Source organism: Moschus berezovskii, chromosome 6, assembly GCF_049115385.1.
Source record: "Moschus berezovskii isolate FMDL1 chromosome 6, NW_MosBer_1.0, whole genome shotgun sequence".
NCBI classification, from domain to species: domain Eukaryota; kingdom Metazoa; phylum Chordata; class Mammalia; order Artiodactyla; family Moschidae; genus Moschus; species Moschus berezovskii.
Genome location: NC_142465.1, coordinates 62,203,896 through 62,230,065, shown reverse-complemented (window position 1 = coordinate 62,230,065; position 26,170 = coordinate 62,203,896). Strand labels below are relative to the sequence as shown.

General features: G+C 46.7%; 1 protein-coding gene across 2 annotated transcripts; it reads right to left on the bottom strand.

Moving 5' to 3' along the window:
• Nucleotides 1–389: 389 nt before the first annotated feature.
• On the bottom strand, nucleotides 390–25,269 carry TIMELESS (timeless circadian regulator). 2 transcript variants are annotated; one of them, XM_055396135.2, is made up of 29 exons: nucleotides 25,180–25,269; nucleotides 14,397–14,533; nucleotides 14,089–14,242; nucleotides 13,676–13,790; nucleotides 13,518–13,580; nucleotides 13,111–13,212; nucleotides 12,800–12,955; nucleotides 12,482–12,615; nucleotides 12,190–12,277; nucleotides 11,724–11,900; nucleotides 11,141–11,358; nucleotides 10,781–10,884; nucleotides 10,469–10,638; nucleotides 8,570–8,704; nucleotides 8,311–8,462; nucleotides 7,286–7,383; nucleotides 7,075–7,195; nucleotides 6,768–6,969; nucleotides 6,368–6,513; nucleotides 5,668–5,753; nucleotides 5,459–5,576; nucleotides 5,287–5,369; nucleotides 3,661–3,803; nucleotides 3,271–3,448; nucleotides 3,121–3,189; nucleotides 2,879–2,997; nucleotides 1,416–1,689; nucleotides 1,193–1,285; nucleotides 390–1,039 (listed from the first exon to the last, which is right to left on the bottom strand). In XM_055396135.2, the coding sequence occupies exons 2-29, from the start codon at nucleotides 14,479–14,481 to the stop codon at nucleotides 966–968; spliced, it is 3,657 nt and encodes a 1,218-aa protein (XP_055252110.2). In that variant the 5' UTR covers nucleotides 14,482–14,533; nucleotides 25,180–25,269; the 3' UTR covers nucleotides 390–965. The 2 variants fall into 2 exon arrangements, with proteins under 2 accessions (XP_055252110.2, XP_055252111.2); XM_055396136.2 differs by having other exon boundaries at nucleotides 3,271–3,412.
• Between the last annotated feature and the right edge of the window lie 901 nt (nucleotides 25,270–26,170).

Sequence of the window (26,170 nt, the reverse complement as noted above, 5' to 3'; positions counted from 1 at the left end):
GCCAGCCCAATATGTTCCTATCAACAGTGTACAAGGGTTCCCTTTTCTCTATATCCTCACTAACATTTGTTATCCCTGGTCTTTTTGATGACAGCCACTCTGACAGGTATCAGGTGATATCTCATTGTGGTTTCAATTTGCACTTCTCTGATTAACGACATTGAACATTTTTTCATGTACCTGTTCTGATGCATATTCTTTTAACCCTAAAGATTTATCCTAGACAAAGGATCTTGAGGTAAGAATGTTTTTGTGTCTTTTGTAGGGAAAGCAAGAGAAAAGGGAAGGCTGATGGTTTCTTTTAAACCTAACAGTTAAAAGTTCTTTCACAAAGATGCAGGTGGAGGGTTGGGGTATTTAGATTGGTAAGTCAGGTCAACACTGGCAACTTTAAATTTTACATGTTTAATTCGATGCCAAACACCAACCAAACATATTCATCATCTGAAGAATACCGCATCTCAGCCTTACTTCAGTGGCAGGAACTGGGCTCAATCTGGTGTTTCGAAGGTGATCACAGGAAAGAATATGAGAATGGGAGCCTTTTTAAAATGCTGCAACACCCACACTCATCATGTCACAAGACTCCTCATCTAGTGCTGGGACCCACCTCCAGCAGAAAGCCAAAAGAACAGACCACTAGCTGACCACTAAGAGGGGTCCAAGGTGCCTTCTGTATTTCATTCACGCCTCTCCTTTGCCAGGGAGTGCTATTAAAACCAAAGAAGAGGAATAAGTCTCCAGAGAGCTACTGAGGCACACTGATAAAACTGGGAGAAGGAAGAAGTAACAGGAGGCCAACACTGTTGCCTGGACTTCCTGGACTCTAAATCCATGGGGAAGTCTGGGGCTCGATAGCTGCTGTCCAGTAAGAGGCGTTTCCAGGTCCTGAATGCCCCTCCAAACTCAGATTCAAATTCGCCACCTAAAAATGGGGTTTATCTCTGCCCTGGGCATCTGCATCTTCAGTCGCTCTCATCATCATCCTCAATCTGAAACCGTTTCTTCTTCCGGATTCCTGGAACTCCCAACTCTGGTGCTGTGGGAATGACAGGGATGAGAAGAGAGAGGAGATCTCAGTATGTTATGGAGGAGGAAGAGGGTAGCATTTATCTTCTGGACTGGAGAGAAGAGTGCTAGAGGTCAGGAGAAAAAGCAGGTCCCAACCAGACTCCCCCACTTCTGCTCCCACCTTTATCTTCCTCCTGCTCCTCATCGCTGTCCAGCAGTTGTCGCTTCTTGGGAGCCATTATCAGCTGCTCTTTCCCACCATTGGTCCCTTCCTCTGAAACAACCACAAGAGGCATGATATTAGGGAACTAGGTTCCTGTAGTCTCAGAAGTCTTGGAGACCCTCTTGATCGATATGGCCAGCACGTAAGTAAGTATACAATAGATAAGTGGTCCTGGTATTACCTTCTGGCGACACCAGGCCTGCTTTCTTTTTTCGGGCTGACAGGAGGGTCCTCAGGGCATGTGCGCGGTGCTCCTCCTCTTCCTGTCGGTGCTCCTCCTCCTCTTGCTGATGCTCCTCCTCTTCCTGTTGGTGCTCCTCCTCTAGGCCTGGCTCCCCAGGGACCTTAGATTCTAATCCTAACTGAAACTTTTCCTCTTCTGCTTGGCTCAAGGAAGCTGCAATCCTCCGGAGCTGGGTGGGACTCAGTTTGGCTGGAATTCGCCAGAAGGTTTCCTACAGGGGCAAAGGAGTTGAAAGCAGGAGCAATGGGAAAGGAGAAGCCTCTAGCTCACCAGATTTTGATATGACTCACTGAATACATATGAGCATACATTGGTGAAGCGCCACAAGGGTTGTGAACTCTCATTGCTTATTAATCCAGTCTATGCCCAGTGTCTAGCACAGTGCCTGATACTGGAGAATATAGTTGTTAATTATTTAAGTAAATGAATGGATTCTGGGGATCTAAAAGTGAGTCAGATACGATCCATGCTTTCAAGGATCTCACAATCAAACAGGAGAAAGAACCAATGTACTATAACAATGTACTGTAACACCACAGGACGGGGGCTATACTAAGGGAATGAACAAATCAAATCACAGCCACCAAAATGATTACAGTTGGCCCTCTGCATCTGCGGGTTTTATATCCATGGATTCAACCAACTACAGATCAAAAACATTGGGGAAAGAAATGAAAAATTCCAGCAAGTTCCAAAAGCAAAACTTGAACTTGCTACACACTGACAGCTATGTAAATAGTATTTATATTGTATTAGTTATGACAAGTAATCTATAGAGATTATATGCAAAGATTATACACAAATACTATGCCGTTTTTATTTTAGAGACTTGAGCATCTGGTGAATTTTGGTAGGCAGTGTGGTTGAAGGAGTGAAAGAGACTGCTTTCCTGAGGAAGTGACAGCTGAACTAAAACTCTTGAAGGTCGGGTGGACTGTTCAGCAGGAAGATGGGTGATCGGCCACCTGTGTATGTGGTTGGAACCTTCCAGTAGGGGGAACTGGCATGATTGACTGTTTACAGGTATGAAAAAGTCTGTTTGGAGGATGGGAAGTAGCTCAGGATGACTACAGTGTGAGGCAGGTGTTGGGTGGCATGATTGTGAGGCTGCAAAGCTTGGCCAAGGCCAGATACATCACTCAGAGGCTGTGGACTTTGTCCTGCAAATAGTGGGGAACACCAAGTGCTCTGATCAGAGGAGTGATATAACCAAAACTATATTTTAGAAAGATAACTTGGAAGCAGTGTGGAAGATGGACTTAGGAGAAGAGAAGATAGGTGAGGAGAAGATCAGCAGGACAGCTGCTGCAGGAGTCATGGTCAGAGATGACAGGGAGTGAGAAGATGCATCTGAAAGAGGCAACAACATGCTTGGCTGATGCCGTAACTGGTGTATTTACCTGTCCAGAGGCAGGAGGCTGAATCCCTAGCTTTCGCAACAGCTGTTGAAACGGTTCATTTTCCATCGCGTCTTCATTTTCTTCTGTCAGTGGCACCAACGGAACTGCCTGGGAGCAGCCTAGGACAGGACCCGGGCACAGGGTGAAGATGTGAAGAAAGAACTGGCCCTCCCTCCCTCCCATGGCAGGTCCCCAGCAGCTTCAGCCCCCAGTCCTCCTGAACCCGTCACTTGTTCACTCACCGACCTCTTCCCGATCATCTGCTGCTCGGATGAGGCAGTTCTGGAGCCAGAGGAGGGGAGCAGAAAAGCCTGAAGGAATGTCGGAAACTCACAACTGGTCTATACAACCAACCCCGCCATCTGAGACATCTCTCCCAACCAAGCCCTCACCTTCCTGGTGCAGACTTTGCCCAAGATATTCAGCTGAAAGGATGGAGCCACCCTGGGCTTGCTCTGCTTCTGAGCCGCCTTCTTTCTCTTCATCCTCTTCACTGTCTTTCTCTGGCACATTTTCCTCTTCTTCTAGATCTTCCTGGCAAAAATCATGCAAGGATTCCTCTTCATTAGGCTACAATTCATTGGGGTGAGAAATGGACCAAAGGAGACAAGCTAAGGAACTGCGTAGAGTCCTCTGGTTCCTGACTACACCATTGCGGGGGACCTATTCAGAAGAGCCTGAGGCAGGAAGAATCTGGGTGGGCTACTTCTAAGGAGCACTGCAGGGGGAGAGGGGTGGGAGGGAGGCACGCCCGGCTGGCAGAGCCAGGGTAAGACTGTTACCAAGCTCAAGGGTGCCAACTTCTTCCGGCGTTTCTTGTACAGCTCCCTCCGCTCAGCCACCAGCCCCAGAGCCAGCAGTTTATCCACTATTCGGGCCCGTGAGCGTTTGGCTGTAATGTTCTTCATGATATTACCCAGGACGTCTATAGAGAGAGAAAAATGTGACTAGCCAAGAGCAACAGGGGAAAGGGACTAGTAAAGGAAACAGAGAGCAGTCTTTGGAAAGGGGATAACTCAATTCACTCAAAAATGACACCACAAAAAATACCAGTATGGAGGTCTTTCAAAAACTACAAAAAGAATTATCATATAACCCAGAAATTCCACTCTTGAGTATATATCTGAAAAAAATAAAAACACTAATTCGAAGATACATGTACTCCAATGTTCTTGGCAGAATTATTTACAATTGGCAAGGTATAGAGTCCCTTGGACTGCAAGGAGATCCAACCAGTCCATTCTAAAGGAGATCAATCCTGGGTGTTCATTGGAAGGACTGATGCTAAAGCTGAAACTCCAATACTTTGGCCACCTTGTGCGACGAGTTGACTCACTGGAAAAGACTCTGATGCTGGGAGGGATTGGGGGCGGGAGGAGAAGGGGACGACAGAGAATGAGATGGCTGGATGGCATCACCGACTTGATGGACATGAGTTTGAGTGAACTCCGGGAGTTGGTAATGGACAGGGAGGCCTGGCATGCTGTGATTCATGAGGTCACAAAGAGTCGGACACGACTGAGCGACTGAACTGAACTGAACTGAACTGCACTGAAAAGCGACCCAAGTGTCCATAAACATATGAATGAATAAAGAAGATGTAATACACACACAGGGCTTCCCAGGTGGCTCAGACAGTAAAGAATCCGCCTACCACGCAGAAGACGCGAGTTCAATCCCTGGGTAGGGAAGATCCCCTGGAGAAGGAAATGGCAACCCACTCGAGTATTCTTGCCTGGGAAATCCCATGGACAGAGGAGCCTGGCAGGCTACAGTCCAAAGGGTTGCAAACAGTCAGGTACAAATTAGTAACTAAACAACAATAATAATATACACATATACAGGAATACTACTCAGCCATACAAAAGAATGAATTTTTGCCATTTGGGTCAATATGGATGGACTTGGAGGGCATTATGCTAAGTGAAATAATTAAGACAGAGAAATATTATATGATATCACTTATATGTGGATTCTAAAAAATAAAACAAATGAACGAATATAACAAAAAAGAAGCAGACTCACAAATATAGAGAACAAATTAGTGGTTAACACGGGGGTAGGGGACTAAGAGTTGCAAGCTTAGGTGCAGAACAAGCTACAAGGACGTATTGTACAACATGGGGAGTAGAGCCAATATTTTTTAACAATGATAAATGGAGCATAAAATTTAAGAATTAGTGACTATAAAAAAAATTAGTGACTATAGTGAATCATACTACAGTGAATTGCACACCTGTAACTTATATAATTAAAAAAAAGCTATAAAAACAAACCAACGCGACACCACAAATAGAGCAGGTGGACAGAAAGGAGAGAATAAGGCTTCCTTGGGAAGAGGAAGCAGCAGGAAAAGAAGTGGGCAGCTCGGCTCTCCTCAGAGGCTCCCGAGCGTCCCCCTTACTCACCATCGGAGTCCTGGAACTCCTCAAAAAGCCGCTGCAGCTCCAGCTCCTGATCCTCCGTCCACAGCACAATCTGGGTTCCTTTCCTATTTAGGGAGGTGTCAGTGGAAGGGGGCGCCCAGGAGCTGCGTGGTGGATTCCCCAACTCAGTTCCCTCCAGAGCGTGTGCCGCTACCTCTGGAAGTCCTTGACGCTGTCGGCCAGTCCCAGCTGTACCAGATGGTGGATGACCTGCTTGCGTGTCCGAGGAGCAGTCTTCAGGTGTGCCAAGATGGTGTCCACCACATCCTGACCTGAGGGGGAGGAGGGGTGATGCTGGGAAGGGGGTCCCGGGGCTCTGGCTGCCCTCCTCCCTCAAGCTCTTCAGACCTCAAGGCCTCATACCTTCCACATCCTTATGGGCAAGGTACAGTTCCCGAAGCTGGGCCTCCTCCTCTGGGCTCCATCCAGGGAGTCTGCGGCTAGAAGATCTGAGTGGGGAAAGAAGGGGATCGGGGAGGCTGCTGGGTCCAAAAGAGGAGACCAAGGGCCTTCTCTTCTAACAGGAACAAGGGTGACCCAGGTACGTCAAAGTAGCCAGCCAGCAGAGGCCTAAGGTGTGTCTCCTTCCTTTTACTCTCCTTCTATTTAAGAATCCCAAAATCAAACTAAGATTTTCCAGGTTGGGCCCCTGGAACCTGACACTGCAGGGGCTGAGGGTATTACGAGGAGAGAGGAAAGTGAAGGGAGAGGAGCCGAGCTACTTAGAGAAAGAGGACAGACATTTCTGTGCGTCCTTCTGGTTCCCAGCACTTCTTGGTAAAAGGCGTGTACAGAGCCTCTGTGGGCCCCCAACTCTGACTGCCCCCCGAACACTGGTGAAGGAGAAGGAAACTAGAGTAGACAGGACACTTAGGCTTGATCCCAGTTTCTCTCTTGGGTGAAATCAGGTAACACGCTTCACCTTCGGGGCTTGTTTTCTCACCTAGGAAAGGGAAAGAAAGGTGACGCCGACTGATCCGCCAGGTCCTCCAGCTCTGACACACTGCACTGGCTCACCCCCCACCACCCACAACCAGGTCTGTCACCCTGTCCTCAAGCTCACCCGCCATCCAGGGAGCCATAGCCCTCGGTCATCTCTCGAACCACAGCGGTGTTCTTCCAGAACAGCAGCTCCACAAAAGCTTTCTGGTTGACAGCAGCCAAAGCAAAGAACTTGCCCAGGATATACTTGGCAAAGGTTACCAGCTCCTGTGGGAGAGGGAGGCTGCTGTTAGGCCCGTGGCCTACACATACATGAACACGGGCCTCTGGGGATCGTCTCTATACCTGCTCCCAGCTGGCCCTCCTCGCTCAGCCTCTTCTATCCTTCCCCACGCAACTCCCTCAACCTGCCTGCCTACGTCCTCACTGTGCTCTCATGGCACAGCCCTGACACCCCTCTCAGCCTTTTACCCCAGGACTTCCCGAGGCCTCCAGACCCCCACTCTTGGGTATTTAATCACTTTGTAGGCCCCGGCAGCAGGGTCGCTGAGCAGACGGTTGAAGAGGTAGAAGAGGGAAAGCTGGAAAAGCAGGGCTTCCATTTTGAGATCGTGGGCCAGCCGGTGCAGCATCTTGACCACACAGTGGTTGGTGTGGGCACTGTTCTGCTTGTAGCTCCGTAGCAGTAGCAGGTAGGCTCGGAGGACGGTGGAGTTTGCGAAGCTGCACGGAGACAAGGAGCGAGAGGATGAGGGCGTGAGAAAGATAAGCTCATCCGCATGGCACCGGTCTCCACCCTGACACCAACTCCATCCTCTGCGTGTGCACCGTTTCAGGTAGTCCAGAAAGTTAAATTCTCTCTCCGACACCTGGACCACTTCTAACTCTTCCTCCTCCTCCTCTTCTTCGTCTTCTTCCTCCGCCCCTTGTTCCTCCAGCCCCTGCTGGCCTACAGAAAGAGTGAGGATTCCTGGGTATCTGTGACGTTGGCGCTAGAGAAGAATGGGAAGAGAGTGATGAGAAGGAAATGGAGACTCACGGGGAAGCGGGGCCCAGAGGATTTGCTTCAGTAGCTGGATCTCCTCCTCTGGGGAGATGTCCTGAGCACCAAACACATCTCTTTCTGGCCACACCTCCCTGGAACACAGAAAGAAAAAGAAAAAAAGGCTTTTTGCCAGAGGGAATTTGGGCTTCCCTGGTGGCTCAGATGGTAAAGAATCTGCCTGCAATGTGGGAGATCTCAGTTCAATCCCTGGGTTGGGAAGATTCCCTGGAGAAGGGAATGGGTACCCACTCCAGTATTCTTGCCTGGAGAATTCCATGGATAGAGGAGTCTGGTGGGCTACAGTCCACGGGGCTGCAAAGAGTCAGATATGACTGAGTGACTAACACTTTCACCAGAGGGAATCTAAAGTATAATTTGAAGTAGTAGAAGGAATTTAGACTTATTTTCCAACTGGAAAGAAAATGCAAACTGTCATCTCAAAGATGAAACAAAGACTCTAGGGAAATTTTCCCTCGTAAGCCTCACTGCAATGAAAATCATAGAGGAACAAAATGCAAGTAATCTAAATGCATGACATTTAGTTGGACAAATATATACAATGGGGTTTTATAGCCATTAACAATTGCAGAAATATATCTGATGAGAAATGATGCTCACAATATATTCAGAGTTGAAAAAAATACTATAAATCAGTATCATAATATTTTGATTTTGCAAAAGAAGGTGCATATGTCTACATATAACACAGAGGGGGAAAATACTCTGGAAGATAACTCATCAAAATGTTAATGATGGCTATCTTTGGCTCACAGAATTATCTCTATTTTTTCCCCCAACTAACTGTGCTAATATTTTTCAAAAGTGAAACAAAACAAACAATAAACCCCCCTAATAAACCAACCAAAACTTCCCAGGACTCAGTGTCCCATGCAGAGCTGTTGCACTTCTGAGAAGATTCTCTTTGAAAGACTGAGAACCCTGTGCCCCAGTGAAAGCCACTCTCTGCCCCCAAAAGTCCAGGGACTGGATGCAGGAGAATGGGCAGGCAGAGCTCTTACCGGGCAGATCGCAGGAGGCTCAGGGCCTGAGGGGCCTGGCCAGTCAGGAGGCAGTCCTGGATCCGCACCATGGCTTCTGCCCGCTGCTCTTCCACTGGCACCTCTGAGGCCGCGTCAAAGGGAATCACAGAGTCCGAACTGAGCTCAGAATCCTAGAGAGGGATGATTAAGGCTACGGAAACAGTGGTGGGGGTGAGGGGATGCCAAGACAGCCTGTCCAGGGCACTAGACTCAAGAGAAGGTTTCTGCATCTACTTACCTGGGCACGGTACTGCAGCTGCTCGGCCAGGGAAGGCCACATGGCCTCCAGTTCCTCTGGGCTGTAGGGGGCATTACCAGAAGCAACAGACTGATCTAGGGCCTTCTTTTTCTTCTTTCTTTTCTTTCGTTTGTTCTACGGAGAAAGAACTATGTGAGGATAGCAGGGGAGCCAGAGAGGCCTTTTCCCATCAATGTGTTCTAAGAACTAATTAGTCAGAAGTCTGAATTAATTAGACATTCATGGAGTGACCACTATGTGCTGCTTGATGGCAACGGGTCAGCAGCAGTGACCAGCATGCTGCCTTCTCCTTGAGGCACTAGTTGGGGGAAACAGGTAAGTAGGTAAAAACACTACAGCATGGATAAGACCTAGAATATGGCTGAGCATAAAATGCCATGGCAAAACACAGGAACAGCACGTGACTCATTTCTTGGGGCAGTGACACCTTAAGCAGAAGCCTACAGAATAAACAGATTTGCTATAAGGATAAAAACTTCTATATTAAAAGGCTTTGTAAAAAGGAAAGCATTCTGTAAAAGTACACTATGATATTTTTCCTCTTAAAAAAGCAGGAGAATGAAAGTCAATACCCTGACCCTGTCTTCCCAAGTCATGGCTGTGAATTAGTCTTTGCTGTGGGTAAATAAGATGGGTTATGAGGTCCTTAATGAGATTCATGCTATTTTCAAGGAACTTAAAACACACCAAAGGTCAGGAGCATGAGCCTGGATTCCAGCAGGTTAGGATTTAAGTATGGATGCTAGTCATTTACCAGCAAGACCTTGGACAAGTTGCTTAACCATTCTGTGCCTGTGTCCAAGTGTTGCTGTAAGGATTATGGGAAAATCTTAGCACAACATCTGAGACATAGTAAACGCTAAACACTCAATACAGTACCGAGAACACAACAGAGTTCTGAGTATAAAAAGCCTTTTAGAAAAGTCTCATTGGTACTACCGGTGTCCTAGGTGGCACAGTGGTAAACAATCCACCTGTCAATGCAGGAGACGCAAGAGACTTGGTTTCGATCCTTGGAGTAGGAAATGGCAACCCTCTCCAGTATTCTTGCCTGGGAAATCCCATGAACAGAGGAGCCTGGTGGGCTGCAGTCCATGGGGTTACAAAGAGTTGCAATGGATGCAACTGAGTGACTGAGTACACTGGTACCACAGCCCCTTTCAAGTTCACTTCTGACCAAGTTTTAAGCTGTAGCAATTAGAAGTATAGGAAAATTTTTACAAAGCAGAGTCCTTGTGTCTCCAGGATAGAAACTCCTTGAGGTTTTCTTCTTGGTCCAGATTTTTCATTTATTATTTCATTTCAGGCTCATATGGGTAGATATTATAACCAACTTTAAAGACCTGGAGACTCACACAAGCAGCTTGAGTTATTCTAACAGTAGCTAAAACAGGATGAAATCCCAGATCTTTGACTTTTTCTATTTTTGGCTTCTCTAGGTGGCATGGAGGATCTTAATTCCCAGACCAGGGATCAAACCCTGGCCCCCTGAAGTGGGAGTGCAGAGTCTCAACCACTGGACTGCTGGGCAAGTCCCCAGATCTCTGACTTTTAATGTAAGATAAGGCCCTTTCTATCTCACAATAGAGCTTCTGAAGAATAACAGGAAATAGCACAGCATAATTACTAAATCCTAAAATTATGGACCCCCAGGGTCTATGTGCTTTTAGCACAGAGAAGGTGTTTAATAGATGGTTCCTGAATGAAGATATTTATGGTAGATCAGGAATTAACCGAATGAGAGGACATTCACAAGGCCAACTCACAATGGCAACACCAACAAAACTCTTGGCCTTAGTTGAGAGTATTTCTAACAGATCAGCTTTCCCCTTCCTCCTTTCCCTCCAGCTCTTTCTACATCTCTGGTCAGCCCCATACCTGCACCATCAGGTTCCCACGGCTCCGACAGAACCGCTCCAACATCTTGAGGAAGAGGTGGGTGGTTTCCACCAGGTCACAAAGGAAAGAACGGGGCTGGTATCTCTCATCAAACTTCCGAAAGAGAGCCAGGAAGAGCTCCCGGTACTCCATCACGTAGAAAATGTTGTCTGCAAACAGGGAAGAGAAGGGGATGGAAGGACTGGTCTGGAAAGCTTGGAGATGGGAGAGACAGGTGAAGCTGGGATGGGAAGGGTGAGGTTTGGGTTGAGAGGCAGGGAAGGCAGGACCAGCGACCAGGCCAGGCCTCACTCTTGATGATGCGGCTGCTCTCCCTCACAGCCTCGTCTGGGCACACATCCATCTCATTCACCGTGGCCAGCAGCTCCTGATGTGCCTTCAGAGCCAGGTGCATCCTTCAGGAAGAAAAGAGGTGAAAGGGAGGACAGCTTGGGACCTTGGTTCATGGAAATAGTATCACCCCATTGCACCCCCACCTCCCAAAATAGTTCCATCAAAAACTGAATTACCCAGCCCATCCTTGCTCCCCAGCCTGACCACCTGAAGCCTGAAATAGGGAAGAAAGCATCATCCAGAATTCAGGAGTTCCGAATTCAGGATTCCCAACCTGGCCAAGATGCCCACTCTGACCCCAGTTCTCTTCCTGCTCACCGGCGTGCCCAGGAGGCGGCTTCCTTGCGGTCGGTCAGCATCATCTCATAGTAGCTGGTGAGGTTCTGCTCAATGAAGTGGAAGGTGCGGACACTGAGGGTCTCAGAAACCAGGCCTGGCCGGAAGGAGGCAGCTCGGTTGAAGGCCATGAAGAAAGCCAGGGCCCACATGTAGTAGGTCTCGTCGTGCTGTTGAGCCTTCTCCCGAAGCAGGTGGTCCTATGTCCAGGAAAAACAGATCACTCCGTGACCTCAGGGCTTCCCACTTCCTCCTGTCCCACTGTGACCGGGTGGACCCTGGACATCACTGTAACAATACATTAGGACCCAAATTTCCATCCTTCTCTTATCCTCTCCACATTCCCTTCCCTTTCCTCTGGGGCAACTACTCTATAGAGTCTTTTCTGTCCCATCAATAACCTACTCCCTCTTGATTTCATCACCATGTCTCAGGAGCACCCTACACCCTTCCCACCTACTAGTCCATGGTCTTTGGCTAGCTTCCCGTGGGCTTCTCACCAGCCTGCCCTTCCCCTCACTGAGGCCCGAGTCACCTCTCTGCTCCATCCTTCCTAGGCTCTCACCTTTACCGAGCCCATGAGCCGGTTGTAACAGTTTTCCAGGAACTCTGAGCAGAAGTCCCGGAGGAAGAGTCTCACGTTGAGGGCAGAGCGGCGCTGGACAGACAGCTCCCGGGCAGCCTGGCGACGTTTAGGCACCCGTCGGGGTTGCTTTCCCAAATCGGAAGTGTAATTTTGGAGCTGGGGGTAGAGGTTGAGGGGATCAGAATTACTTCTAAACACCTCCCTCCCTGGCAGCTCTTTCCACATCCTTGGTACTTCAGTTTTCTCAGAAGAAACCTGTAGAAGGTTCTCTCCCGCTAGTACTAAGTGACGATGCCGGTAAAGACACCGCAAAAACTCTATTCCTCCTACGTCTCCAACTTTCTAAGCCCAAGAACAGAGACGGCTTTACCTCCAGAGATGCTTACCCTTTGGAGGCCCCCTACTCTACAATGCCCCCCAGCCGCCCCAACGGGACCATACTCACATTGTGGAGACCTTTATGAAAGACAAGGTCCCTCTCCCCAATGGATTTCAAGCCCTGGATGATATAGGAACCCCCAAATCGAGAATGCCTGCAGAGGGAAAAAAAAAAAACAAAGAAACTCCAGGGTGACTCTGTGGAAGCTCCGTCCGCACTCTCTTTCAGCTCACATCAGAGGGTGCTGTAACCACAAAGTGCTCTCTGGTCACTATTGTGACCCAGTGTTTGGTCCAAGCCCTGACAACTCCGTGCTGCAGGAACGGGCAAACAGGTAGAGCGGCTCTCTGCCACTCACCTGTTGCCTCGCTGCAGGGCTCGAGTCTTCTTTTCCGCCATCTCTCGCTGGCGCAACACCTCCAGCTCCACCACATCTGTCCTCCGCTCCTGAGCCAAGCGTCCCTGCCCTACTCCTGCCAGTTGCTCAGGGTTCTGGATTTAGAACGAGGAGGGACGAAGAGAACGAAAATAGGACTATCAGTGGGACTTCAGACATGGCTACCCCACAAGTCACCTGCCTTCCCCAGACATTTCAGTCAGGACTCAAGAGCAATTCTGGCCGCGCAGCAGAAAACGACGCAAGGGAAGGGACGGCGGCAAGAGGTCAGGGTCTCACCTGGTCACGAAACATAAGGGAGATGATCTCCAGCACGTGGAGGCCCCACTGCTGCTCCGCAGGTGAGCTGGCCAGGAAGAGGAGCAGGTCATCCAGGCCACTGAGGTGGACTGCCCAGAGAAGCCGGTCGTGGACACTGGCGTCATCGTCAATCCGCTGAGCAGTGAGCAGGGAGGTGGAAATGGGGCACTCGGTCAGTTCTCCTGCCCTGCCGAAGGTGCCCCCCACCAAGGTCTGTCAGAGGACAGAACAGTGGAAAAGGGGGCTGCTCACCCTACCCAAGCATGAGAACTCAGACAACCCTAGATCACCTTCTCCTGCTCAAGGTCGGCAGGGACATGGAGGACATTTCTGACCAGCAGCAGGATCCGCTCAATCAGCAGGTTGTCTTCCTCCTGCCGTTCCTCCCAGCCCTGGTCAGAAGAAGGAGAGACAGAGGAAGAGACTCCCTGGGGAAGGTGGGAGGGACCTACCCTGACAGAGGGACACAGCCTCAGAGAAGGGTCAGGATTAAAAAGAAAGGAAAGGTAGTGTTCAAGCAGTCCTGAGGCAGCAGACTCAGTGCAGTGGATTGGACTTGTACCCCAGGGATGGGGCCATATCTCCACAGCAATGCCCTGCCTGGGGCTCTGTGTGGAGGAGGAGCAGGGTGCTAACTGTACCCCTCACCCCCTACCCCCCCACCCCCCGCCTGGCATCTTGGGAAGCGGACACTCACCAGCTGCAGCAGCTCATACAGAGTTTCACTGAGGACCCCAAATGCCTTCTCACTGGCAAAGGCCTATGAAATAGGGGAATGGACCTTAAGGAGCCTCCACTTTCTCCTTCCCCACTGCCCCCAATTCTGCACCAGGGACTCTGGGGGAAAAACCTCACCTCTTTGTAAGCCTGCAAGTATGCCAGCACCTGCAGAAAGTGGTGCCGGAAGCTGGGTTCCTTGGGCACGCTGCCAAAACAGAGCAAGGCTGGTTGTGTCAAGTTTACCATCAGCCTAGGGAGATCAGGAAGGAGGGAGAAGCCTTTAAGTTTCCTCACCAGGCACCAAGACCAAAGGCTGGCACATGATAAACCTTAAAAAGCCGAGGAATCAACAATGAGATCCTGCTGCACAGCACAGGGAACTAGATTCAACATCCTGTGATGAGCCATAATGAAAGAAAAAAAACGATGTGTGTGTATATATATACATGTGTGTATAACTAAGTCACTTTGCTGTACAGCAGAAATTAACACAGTATTATAAATCAACCATACTTCAATTAGAAAAAAAAAAAAGCTGGGGAATCAACCTGATAACAGCATCAAAGAGAGGCTTGTCCTGGCGATGCTGGGTGAGGATGGGCAGGAGGTCGCTCTGCAGGATCTGAGCTGATCCCAGCTGCTGCCGCACGTCCCGTGTCTCATCCTCGTGCCTCAAGTAGCGGATCAAGTCCTTCACACTCTCTTTAGGGACAGAATAAACACTTACATGGAACCAGGGAAGACGCTCCACCCAGGTCCATGTGCCCTTCATACCCATGGCTTGAGAAATTCAAAAGATCTCGGTTCAAGCAAGTTTTTTTTCTTTTTTAATCTGTTTTCTCAAAAAGGGACTCACCTAAGCAATCTGGTTCCTTGTGGTAAGTGTCTCCCTCCAAGTACCCAAGGGCACTACATGTGGCAAGAAGTTCACAATTCATCATGCTGAAGTCCACACATCAGTGGACGAGCCAAGGGACACAGAAATGACGAGGCCTACAGATACAAGGAAAGATAACAAATGTGGGCTCCTCCCCATAAAAGGGAGAGGGAAACGCGCAGGCCCCGGATGCTTTGGGTATTCTGAATAAAATCCTCAAATGCTTCACTTCCATCAGCACCAACGGTGTTGTTCCCAGTCTCAGGGAAAGCTTTAAGTTAAGGCTTCCACCAAGGAGGCTCCAAGCCTAAGAATTAAGCCATCCCATCCTCTAAACTGGGGCTTCCCATATGTGCTAGTGGTAAACAACCTGCCTAGCAGTGCAGGAGACATAAGAGAGACAGGTTTGATCCCTGGGCCCCAGTATTCCTGCTTGGAGAATCCCATGGACAAAGGAGCCTGGTGGGCTACAGTCCATGGGGTCGCAAACAGTTGGACACAACTGAAGCGACTTAGTATGCATGCATCCTCTAAATTGGGTCTGAAAGTGTATGTTTCAGAGTCTAGATGACGTAGTAGAAAGAAAGGCTAGTTAGTGAAGGGCATCAACACCGAGACTCTCACCCTGAGAAAGCTCTGCAGCTCTACGAGGGAAATGAGCCTTCCTCTCCCTTAAAATTGCTGGCCCTGGTCCCCTTCCACCTTCCACAAACAGTTATGGCTCTTCTGTACAAGAACTGAGAAAACCCAGCTGTGACTGTGAGGTGATCCCATTGAGGATCTGATATATCTCAGGAGCCCGGAGGCTTCTAAGGCTTTAGTGCTGTGCAGAGAAAGTTCCTTCACTCTCCTCCCCAAAGTTACTCATAAGTTTTGATGATCTCAGTAGAAGCCAGTACCTAACAGGGTGGACAAGAAAAGAAGTAAATAGGAACTAGTTAAATTTCTTGTCCCTCTCCGCAGAAGGACCATCTTCCTTTTCAGAAGCATGCCCCCCTTTATAAAAAGTCCTTAAATCCGCATCAGATAATCAAGTAGGTACAGGTCCTGGATGTTCCAGAACCTGACACTAGTAACACACACAAACACATACACCGGGATATCCATCAATCTTGTCCCCTTATCACATTCAGCCATACTCTCAGCTTCCTCTAAAAAGACCTTTCCCCTATGTCCCATAGAGGTTCCATATGTGACTCTAGCCCAAGTCCACCCTTTTCCCCCCCCAGGAAATGGGCATGTCCAAAGGACCAAGGTTTGATGCCTGGTGCTGAATCCCTGTGTTTATGTAACTGGGTTATTTCTCCAGGCCGCTGCTTTCCCTTCCCCGGTGTGTCAGTCACGAAGCTGTGTCCAGCTCTTTTGCAACTCCATGGACTGTAGCCCGCCAGGCTCCTCTGTCCATGGAATTCTCCAAGCAAGGGACTGAACTCAAGTCTCCTGCGTTGCAGGCAGTTTCTTTACTGTCTGAGCCACCAGGGAAGCCCCCGCTGGTGGAAACATACCATTACAAAATCAGCCAGGGTTAGAAAACTTATAGTTCACTCTTTTCATTTGATTAAATAGAAGCTACTTGTGGCCTCCTCTTTCTCTCCTAGACCACTTAGAATCTGATTATCTGTCTTATGTGATCTACATCACACACACCTGCCCAACCCACCACTTCTTAGATCCATGCCTTAGCTGCCTCTCTAACCCTCCAGCTCAGGAACATAAACACACACATTCTTAGACATAGAGCCCCGCCTTGCACTCTCCAAACCTTGCTCCCACCTTCTGGAAAGTCTACCTCCCTTAACTCCAAAAGTTCTAAGCCTATCTGACATTCACAATCCAGCTCAATGCCACCCAGCTCCTCACAAGGACAGGGGTCTACAGCAGGGCAGGTTCTGACAGCACATGTCATTCTAAACGAACCGCCCCCTCCAGCACTGAATATTTCTTTATAATTATCTACAATATCTCTTTTCTCCTCTATTAAATGTTGTTTTTTTTTAATTTTTATCTATTTGGCTGCAGCAGGTCTTAGTTGCAGCACGCAGGATCTTTTGTTGAGGTGCGCAGGATCAGTTGTTCTGGGCAGGTGGGATCTTAGGTCCCAGACCAGGGACCGAGTCCCAGAGTCTTAACCAATGGACCACCAGGGAAGTCCCCATACAAGCCTTTAATTTATCTTTGTTTCAATCAGAGCACTTTATTCTCCTTTGTGTTTTCTACTTTGAAAATAATTCTCCCAATGCCCCCTCTTTGACCCACAACAAAGGCACTTCAAATATGCCAGCAAATTTGGAAAACTCAACAGTGGCCACAGGACTGGAAAAGGTCAGTCTTCATTCCAATCCCAAAGAAAGGCAATGCCAAAGAATGCTCAAAGTACCGCACAATTGCACTCATCTCACACGCTAGTAAAGTCATGCTCAAAATTCTCCAAGCCAGGCTTCAGCAATACGTGAACCGTGAACTTCCAGATGTTCAAGCTAGTTTTAGAAAAGGCAGAGGAACCAGAGGATAATTGACAACATCCGCTGGATCATGGAAAAAGCAAGAGAGTTCCAGAAAAACATCTATTTCTGCTTCATTGATTATGCCAAAGCCTTTGACTGTGTGGATCAAAACAAACTGTGGAAAATTCTGAAAAGAGATGGGAATACCAGACCACCTGACCTGCTTCTTGAGAAACCTGTATGCAGGTCAGGAAGCAACAGTTAGAACTGGACATGGAACAATAGACTGGTTCCAAATAGGAAAAGGAGTACGGCAAGGTTGTATATTGTCACCCTGCTTATTTAACTTATATGCAGAGTAAATCATGAGGAATGCTGGGCTGGAAGAAGCACAAGCTGGAATCAAGATTGCCGGGAGAAATATCAATAACCTCAGATATGCAGATGACACCACCCTTATGGCAGAAAGTGAAGAGGAACTAAAAAGCCTCTTGATGAAAGTGAAAGAGGAGAGTAGAAAAGTTGGCTTGAAGCTCAACATTCAGAAAACTAAGATCATGGCATCTGGTCCCATCACTTCATGGGAAATAGATGGGGAAACAGTGGAAACAGTGTCAGACTTTATTTTTTTGGGCTCCAAAATCACTGTGGATGCTGATTGCAGCCGTGAAATTACACTTGATCTTAGCCAAAAGGCCGAGAAGCGATGCAGCCATGAAATTAAAAGACGCTTACTCCTTGGAAGGAAAGTTATGACCAACCTAGACAGCATATTAAAAAGCAGAGACATTACTTTGCCAACAAAGGTCCGTCTAGTCAAGGCTATGGTTTTTCCAGTGGTCATGTATGGATGTGAGAGTTGGACTGTGAAGAAAGCTGATCGCCGAAGAATTGATGCTTTTGAACTGTGGTGTTGGAGAAGACTCTTGAGAGTCCCTTGGACTGCAAGGAGATCCAACCAGTCCATTCTAGAGGAGATCAGTCCTGGGTGTTCATTGGAAGGACTGATGCTAAAGCTGAAACTGCAATACTTTGGCCACCTCATGCGACGAGTTGACTCACTGGAAAAGACTCTGATGCTGGGAGGGATTGGGGGCGGGAGGAGAAGGGGACGACAGAGAATGAGATGGCTGGATGGCATCACCGACTCGATGGACATGAGTTTGAGTGAACTCCGGGAGTTGGTGATGGACAGGGAGTCCTGGCGTGCTGTGATTCATGGGGTCAAAAAGAGTCGGATACGACTAGCGACTGAACTGAACTGAACTGCACTTCAAAACCACCTTAGAGGGACCCCTCTGGTTGTCCAGTGGTTAGGACTCTGATCAAAGCAGGGGGTCTGAGTTTGACCCCTGTTCAGGGAACTAAGATCCTCCATGCCATATGAGGCACAAACACAAAAAATCCAAACCATCTTAGAACATCTGCTTAGGCCCAGTCCAAATATTCAGAAACTCCAGAGGCTGAGGAAAACGGTCACAGGCACAGTATTTAGGAAATATTTGCCAAATGACCCCGAAATTGCAAACTGCTTTAAGATACACAAGCCTGTTAGGCTGCAGAAAAATCAACATGCAAAGGCAGTTCTACAACTTTATTCAACAGTGAGCAGTTAGTTCTCATCATTTCTTTTTATTGATGACCTTCTGGATAGGGTTTTTTTGGTGTTTTTCTGTTTGTTTGCTTTGTGTTTAAATACAGACTGGTATAATGCAGTAGTTCCCAAACTTTTGGATTTCATAGATGGGTCTTTAATTTTTTTTTTTGTAATTTAGGGAGACTAACCTAAGGTTGCAGTCTTTAATTTTGTAACTTATGGACATTAAAAAAAAAATACAGGCACACAAACCTCATTTTTGGTGGTAGAGGACTATAAAATGGTGCAGTTGCTATGGAAATTGGTTTAGCAATTCCTCAAAATGTTAAACACAGAGTTAACATAGGACCCAGGAATTCCATTCATAGGTATGCTGCTGCTGCTGCTAAGTCGCTTCAGTCGTGTCCGACTCTGTGCAACCCCACAGACAGCAGCCCACCTGGCTCTCCCGTCCCTGGGATTCTCCAGGCAAGAACACTGGAATGGATTGCCATTTCCTTCTCCAATGCATGAAAGTGAAAAGTGAAAGTGAAGTCGCTCAGTCGTGTCCGACTCCTAGCGACCCCATGGACTGCAGCCTACCAGGCTCCTCTGTCCATGGGATTTTCCAGGTAAGAGTACTAGAGTGGGGTGCCATTGCTTTCTCCGATTCGTAGTTATACATCTGAGAGAAATGAAATGTATGTCCACGCAAAAAATGCACACAACTGTTCACAGCAGCATTATTTGTAACAGCCAAAATGTTAAAAACCCCAGTGTCCAAAAACTGATGAATGAATAAACAAAAAGTGGTGTATCTATACAATGGAATACTATTTGACAATAAAAAGGAATGAAGTACTGATACAAACCACAATATAGATGAAATCTGAAAACATTATGTCCTGTGAAGAAGTCAGACACAAAAGGTCACATATTGTTCGATTCCATCTATATGAAACACGCAGAATAGGTAAATCCATAGAGATATAAAGTATTATAGATCAGTGGTTGCCAGGGACTAAGCGAGAGGGGGGAATGGGGCTGATTGCTAGCAGTCATGTTTATGGCTTCTTTTTTGAGTGATGAAAATGTTCTAAACTTGCACATCTCTGTGAATCGTACATTTTAAAAGGGTGAATTTTATGGTATGTGAATTGTATCTCAAAACAGCTATTATAAAAAACACTCACACAATTACTACACATTCTGTTTTCAGTATTTAAACACCAAAAAAAGCCCATGAAAACCTAACAAGGACAAAACTCCCAGGATAAAATAGTCCTTTAAATTTAATATATTTGATTTTATGAAAAAACTCATTACATTGTATTTTCACATTTCATCATAGACAGATGAGAACTTTATCAAACACCTTAGACAAAGCAGACCTGGACATTTAAAAGGAATTTAGTTAAGTTTCCCACTCAGGTGAGTACTAAGCAGTTCAGATGAGGCAATAATCATCTGAAATTAATACTTGCAGGCCTCAAAATGCAAGACCCAAAGGAAAACAAAGGATAAAATATTTAAAATGCTTGTAATTCAAAACAGAAAATTAACACACTTCTTGAAAACGAAACCAAACAAAAACTTTGGCCCCAAACCCACCCTGCTCCAAGAAGCAGCTTTGAGTATCACTAGTATGAACAAAATGACACTTGGCATTTGAATTCCAGTTCTGTCCAGTACTAAGGTGGTGATCTTCAGCATGTGACTTAACCTAAACCTCAGTTTTCTTATTGGTACATTAAGAAAAACAAGTACGGGGTGGTTCAAAGGAGGTCATGGAACTCAAGTCATCTGTGGAGCAGTAGACCATTGGTGGTCCAAACTGTTAGTTGTCTGCATCAAAAAACAAAGCATGAGCATTTAGGACATCTTATAGCAATCTGACTGGAGAAGGAAATGGCAGCCCACTCCAGTGTTCTTGCTTGAAGAATCCCAGGGACGGGGGAGCCTGGTGGGCTGTCGTCTGTGGGGTTGCACAGAGTTGGACACGACTGACGTGACTTAGCAGCAGCCGCAGCATAGCAAACTGACAGAGCAGATGTATGCTGAATCTAATAGTGAAAAAAATGAAAGGGCTAGTCATTCAATCGTGTCCGACTCTTTGTGATCCCATGGGCTAATAGTAAAAATGTCTCTATTCTGTATATCTTTTTTTATGTTACTTCTCTAGTAATTTAATTTTTCTAATAATACTATTCAAGTTTTACTATTTTATTTTTTAAATTAATTAATTAATTTTAAATTTACTTTTTTGTGTGTAGGGGGTGGGGTGCAGCACCATGCAGCATGTGGCAATTTAGTTACCTGACCAGGGATCGAACTCATGTCCCCTGCATTGGAAGCATGTAGTCTTAACCACTGGACTGCCATTGAAACTCTGAATCCTACTATTTTAAAACAGTTCTTTATATGTCACGATATGTTCTTTATATGTTCTTTATATATCACGATAAAGTTGGTGGTGGGAAGGAGAGAAAGCATTGGTCTGCAATAGCTTGGGAGGGGAAAAACCCTGGTCCTTCACCAAGAAAGTCTGAGAAGCACTGATATCAAACGATATTTACTGAGTGCTGAGTACAAAGACTTCTCAAAATACTAATTTCCTCTCCATCTACTGGACTCTATAGTCAGTCATTAAGTGCTTACAAACAGCCTTAGGCAAAAGTCAGGGCTGTGCAGGTACAGTGGCTACAGTGTTGAAGATATTTAAGGAATTGAGTTGCACAAATAAAACTCACCTAATATAGAGGAAACACTGTAAAAGGCAAGTTAATACAAGCTCTTTAAGTGATATTGAAAATAAATTCTGAAAAACTAGGGCTCTTTTCAGGCTGAAGTAGTCAAGGAGGTTTTGTCAGAGAAGTGTCATTAGAACTGGGCCTTTGCAGGCTGCCTTCGAATTTAGGCAGCTGGGAGGAGGGGAATTTAAGCAGAGAATCTTCCAGAGCAAAAGCAGAGAGGGAAGCACTATGAATAAAGGAGCTTAACAGGAAAGCAATGAAAAAGAGGGTTGGAACTGGCTTTATGGGAAAACTTACTGACAACCAATTTAAGGATTTAGACTAGGAGCCTGGGACTAACTGAAGATTGATCAGACTGGGGTAAAGCAAGCAGGAGCACATATCCTACTATCGTACCACTACACATCACTCTAGTAAGGTCTCAATCTTTTTTCCTTTTACTGCATTCACTCTACAAAAGATCCCAGCCTCAGATCAATGCAATCATTTACTTTCCAGGCTCTTGGATTCAAATCTAGACTAGGATTTGCTGGAGGAAACCAAACAACCCCACACAACAAATGTGGTCTTCAATCTGAACAGGCCTTCAGCCTGGCCCAGCATCCTTAGTATTCTGGTCCCCTCCCTCTTCTCCTTCTGAAGGAACAGCTGTTTCTAACTTTCACCCATTACCCTTAAGTCCTTTCACTCCACTGCGTCCCACACCTCTCAGCTGGTGTCTCTGGTCCTTTCCTCTCAGAACAGAAATCAGAAATGAACTCTCTCAATGCTCTCCACCCAAGCTGAAAAACAAACATATTTCAAATGCCCACAGTGACATTTTTGCTTTGAATCTAAGCTCTCCATTTGTAACAGCTCAATCACTTCCTCTCACTTCTTCCTCTTTTTTTTTTTTTTAACTTTTTGGCCATGCCATGTGGGCTCTTAGTTCCTCAACCAGGGATTGAACCTGCACCCCTTGCACTGGAAGCTCAGAGTCTTAACCACTGGACCGCCAGGGAAGTCCCTGATCAATCACTTCTTATCCCTCAGTTGGTTCTTCCTCATTTGTTTCCAACATTCTCTTTATGCTGGCTCCATTCCCATATGAGTTGCTCAAAGCTCTTTCATCTTAGGAGGAGGGAAAATCCAATAAAGTGAAAACCAAAAAACCAAAACTTTCCTCAAACCCATACTGGCTGTTCCTCCTCTCCTCAAGTGATGATGCTCCTTTGGCCTGCATCTTTTATGTATATATGTCTGCAAGGCTTGCGGGATCTCAGTCAAGGCTTGAACCCTGGACATGGTACTGAAAGCCTGGAATCCTAACAACCAGGCCACGGGGGACTCCAAAGCCTACACCTTTAGTCTTCCTGTCTCACTCTACACAGCTCCTTAGGCAAACTCATCCACTCCCACATCTTCAACTACCATTTCTGAGCCATTAGCCAGCAAATCCGTTATCTCCTGCCACTTTGAACTCGCTGGTGCCAGTCCCACAAATAAATAGCCATCTCCATCTTCTCAAATCCTCACACTTAATATCTCCAACATGGAACATCTTTTCCCTTGGTTGTCTTTACTTCTCTGTTGGATTTCTCAGGAATTGACCCAATCTACTCAGTTATTCACATAAGAAACCTAGAAGTCATTCTAAATCCCTTGAGTCACTCACTCAAGCTAATTTTACTTCCTTATGCTCTTCTATCTGGCCCTTGTCTATCCCCATTGCTACTGCCTCGCTTCAGGTCCTGGGTCTCTCTTGCTTAGATTACTCAACTGCTACATAGCCTCTTTCCCTGCGTCCAATCTCATTCTCTTAAATCTATCCATAATACGGTTACCAGGTCTGACCATTTAACCACACCGCTTAAAACCTTTCAATGACTACATAAGAAATTCAAGGTAATTATCTATGGGGAGAACTGGGGGACATAGGTCAGGAGAAATAGTTATCTTTCTCTTCAGTACTATTTGAATTGTTTACCTTCAGCATGTGCTAATGACTACAATACAAAGTCCTTCATGATCTGTCTGCTAGTTAACCTTTTAAGCTTCTCTCCCAAGATACTCCTCTGTCAGGAACACCCTTCTCTCATCCACCTAAAGTCTATCCACTCACCTTTTAGAACTCTGCCCAATTGGCACTTCCTCCTGGTTTCTCCATACAGAAAGTATCTCTCTTTTGTGTTTACTTTGTGCCATAAACAGACTTTCATCATGGCATTTGTAGTTCATGTTGTACATAATACTTAAAGAGATTGTTTAAAACATCTGTATCCCTGAATTAGCCTTAGATTCCCTGAAAGGAGAAATTGTTTCATATTCACCTTTGAATTTCAGAGTCTATTGAGTGAGTCAGAACCTACAGTGAGTGGGGCTTGGACAAGAGTGTTCTGAAAACACTCTTTGGGTGACTCTAACTCAAGCTCCTGTTACCTGCACTAAAATATAAACTCTTTGAGACTAGAAATCTTGGTGACCAGCACAACGTAAGTGTCAATACACGCTTTCTAAGCTGAAGTAGACAAGCTGTGAAGTTGAGAGAGGAGAGGTTGGGGCTGGAGATTTGGAGGCATCAGGTTGTTAGGTGGTCTGTCAAGCTGTGAAAGTAGAGAAGTTTACTCAAGACAATTCCAAGTGAGCAGAGTAAGGAAGCCAGGGCATAATTCTCTGGCACCCTGTAACTGCAGAGGGCTCACATCTATCTGTTCCTTCCAGTTCCTTAAGGGCAGGAACTCTGTTTATTCATCTCTGTCCATCTGGTACTGAACACAGTGCACAGTCGGAGCTGAGTAACCTTTTACTCAATTGTATAAGTACCACAGAAAATGTTTAGTCGCAAAGTTGTGTCTGACTTTTTTGGACCCTATGGACTGATAGGCTCCTCTGTCCATTGGATTTCCCAGGCAAGAATACTGGAGTAGGTTGCCATTTCCTTCTCCAGGCAATCTTCCTGACCCAGGGATGGAACCCGTGTCTCCTGCACTGGCAGATGGATTCTTTACCACTGAGTAACCAGGGAAGCCCATCATATATAGAAGGAGGTAAAATACTTCAGGGACACAAAGGAAAAAGTGACTACTTTGGCCTAAGAGGGCTGGAAAGAGAGGTTTTCAAAGGGACAGTTGAGTTTGCTCCTGAAAGAGCAGCTCACTTGGCAGAGAAGTGATAAGAACTTCAAGTTCTACGAATAGCTGGAGCACAAGTATCAAAGCATGAAAGACACAATACAGACACCCTTTCCACAGGGCTGGGATTCAACTGGACAAAAAAAATGACAAGAACTTTAGAAAACAAGCTGAGTCAGAGTCAGACTGCCAAAGGCCTGGACACCGACCTAAGGATTTAAACTTGACCGTGGGCAGCCAAAGAGTAGTTTTAAATGTAATCTGAAATGACCAGATTGACTTTTTATAAAGGTAATTACGAGTGGCAGCACGAAGGGCCAAGAATTGAGAGACTCAAGGGAAGGAGCTTAATTACTGGCTGATGGTCCAGCTAACAAACCCAAGCAGAGACTGTAACCTCCATAAGTCTCCTACCAAGGGAAAGGTCAGAAGAGAATGAGAAATCCATTTTATAAAAACTCAAGATTTAAGTCAAGTGACCACTGGATCCTGGCTCCTGCTGACCACCAAGTTGCACACCTGTTTTTTTCGGGTCTGAATTGGATGGGAAGTTCAGGAGCGGAAATTCCTGGGAAGCTTCTGTCTTACAGTTAAGGTTCCAAGCCCCTTTCGAGCACAGCCGCACCCCCGCGGGCGGATCAGGCCGTGCGGAGTGACCTCGGGAGAACAAGGGGGCGTCCCAGGCAAGTTGGAAACGCCGGGACACCTACAGAGGAGCCCCCCGACTGGGAACTGCGCGTGCGCACCTAAAGCGCGAGCCCCGCCCCCTGCCTTTAAACCCGGTGGCGGGAATGGGGACTCCGCGCTTCCCGGGAGAGCCCCCGTGGCTGCGAAGGCACGCAGTCCACTTAGAGCCTTCTTGCCCGCACACTCACTCACCCGCTCCCCGCCGCTCCTCAAGATCCCCGCGGAGCCAGCAGCTCTTAAGCACAGTTCCGCTGCTTTTCCCGCCACCAGTGTGGGTCGGACCAGACCCTGCCTACGTGGGGAGCCGGGGCGGGGCGAGCCAGGCTGGTCCATGTGACCCTTAGCGGCCGGGGGAGTTGGTGATGAAGTTAAAAAAAAAAAGGAAGCGAGTACAAGTATTGTTTTATCTGAGTCGATCCCTTATATTGAGCCCGAGCTCATAGCGCAATGAACTTCCTGCTGACTTATGATCCTTGGGATCTAAGTCCGAATAGAGGTGAATTTACAAACATTCTTCCCTTTCCTAGTCAAGTGGATTATTCCAAAGTCTTAACAAAGTTAGTTAGAAAAGTTAGGCTTTATTTGTGAGGAAATGGAGCGTGGGCCTATGCGCAATAGTGGACTCATGTGGGGCCAGGGTGCCTGTCATAGGTACTATAGGTATAGGTTTAAAGCTTGCGAAGTGTGCAGTTGGCTCCTAAAAGGAAGAGGTCAACGTAAGTATTCATCGTCAAGTCAGGGGTTCCTCTGGCTTCTGTTGAGATGAGTGTATTTTCCCAACAACGAAGGAAGATAGGGGTCCAACAAATAATATCTCGTTAATTATTAAGATTTGAATAGAAGGAATCAATTTCTGGGACATGAGGCGTTAGAAGAAATTGGCTGAAGATGAAAAGACAGATGAGCAGAAAGTGAAAAGACACAAACAATGGAAAATAAAGACTACAGAACTAGTGATAAAGGCAGAAAGATTTTGGGCTGCTCTAAATTAAAATTCTGAGTGTCAAATCCTCTTTCTTCTATGCCCCCCACCCCTACCTCTGCATTTGCTCTAGGCATCAGATTTCCTGTTTTGGCCTTAGGGAGCACTTCTGGGCTTAAGTACCTTCTGTTTGGAGGTCACACTGGAGTTTGTCAGGCAGAACAGTTAAACTGCTTAATTTTTCTAGGCTCTAGGCTCATC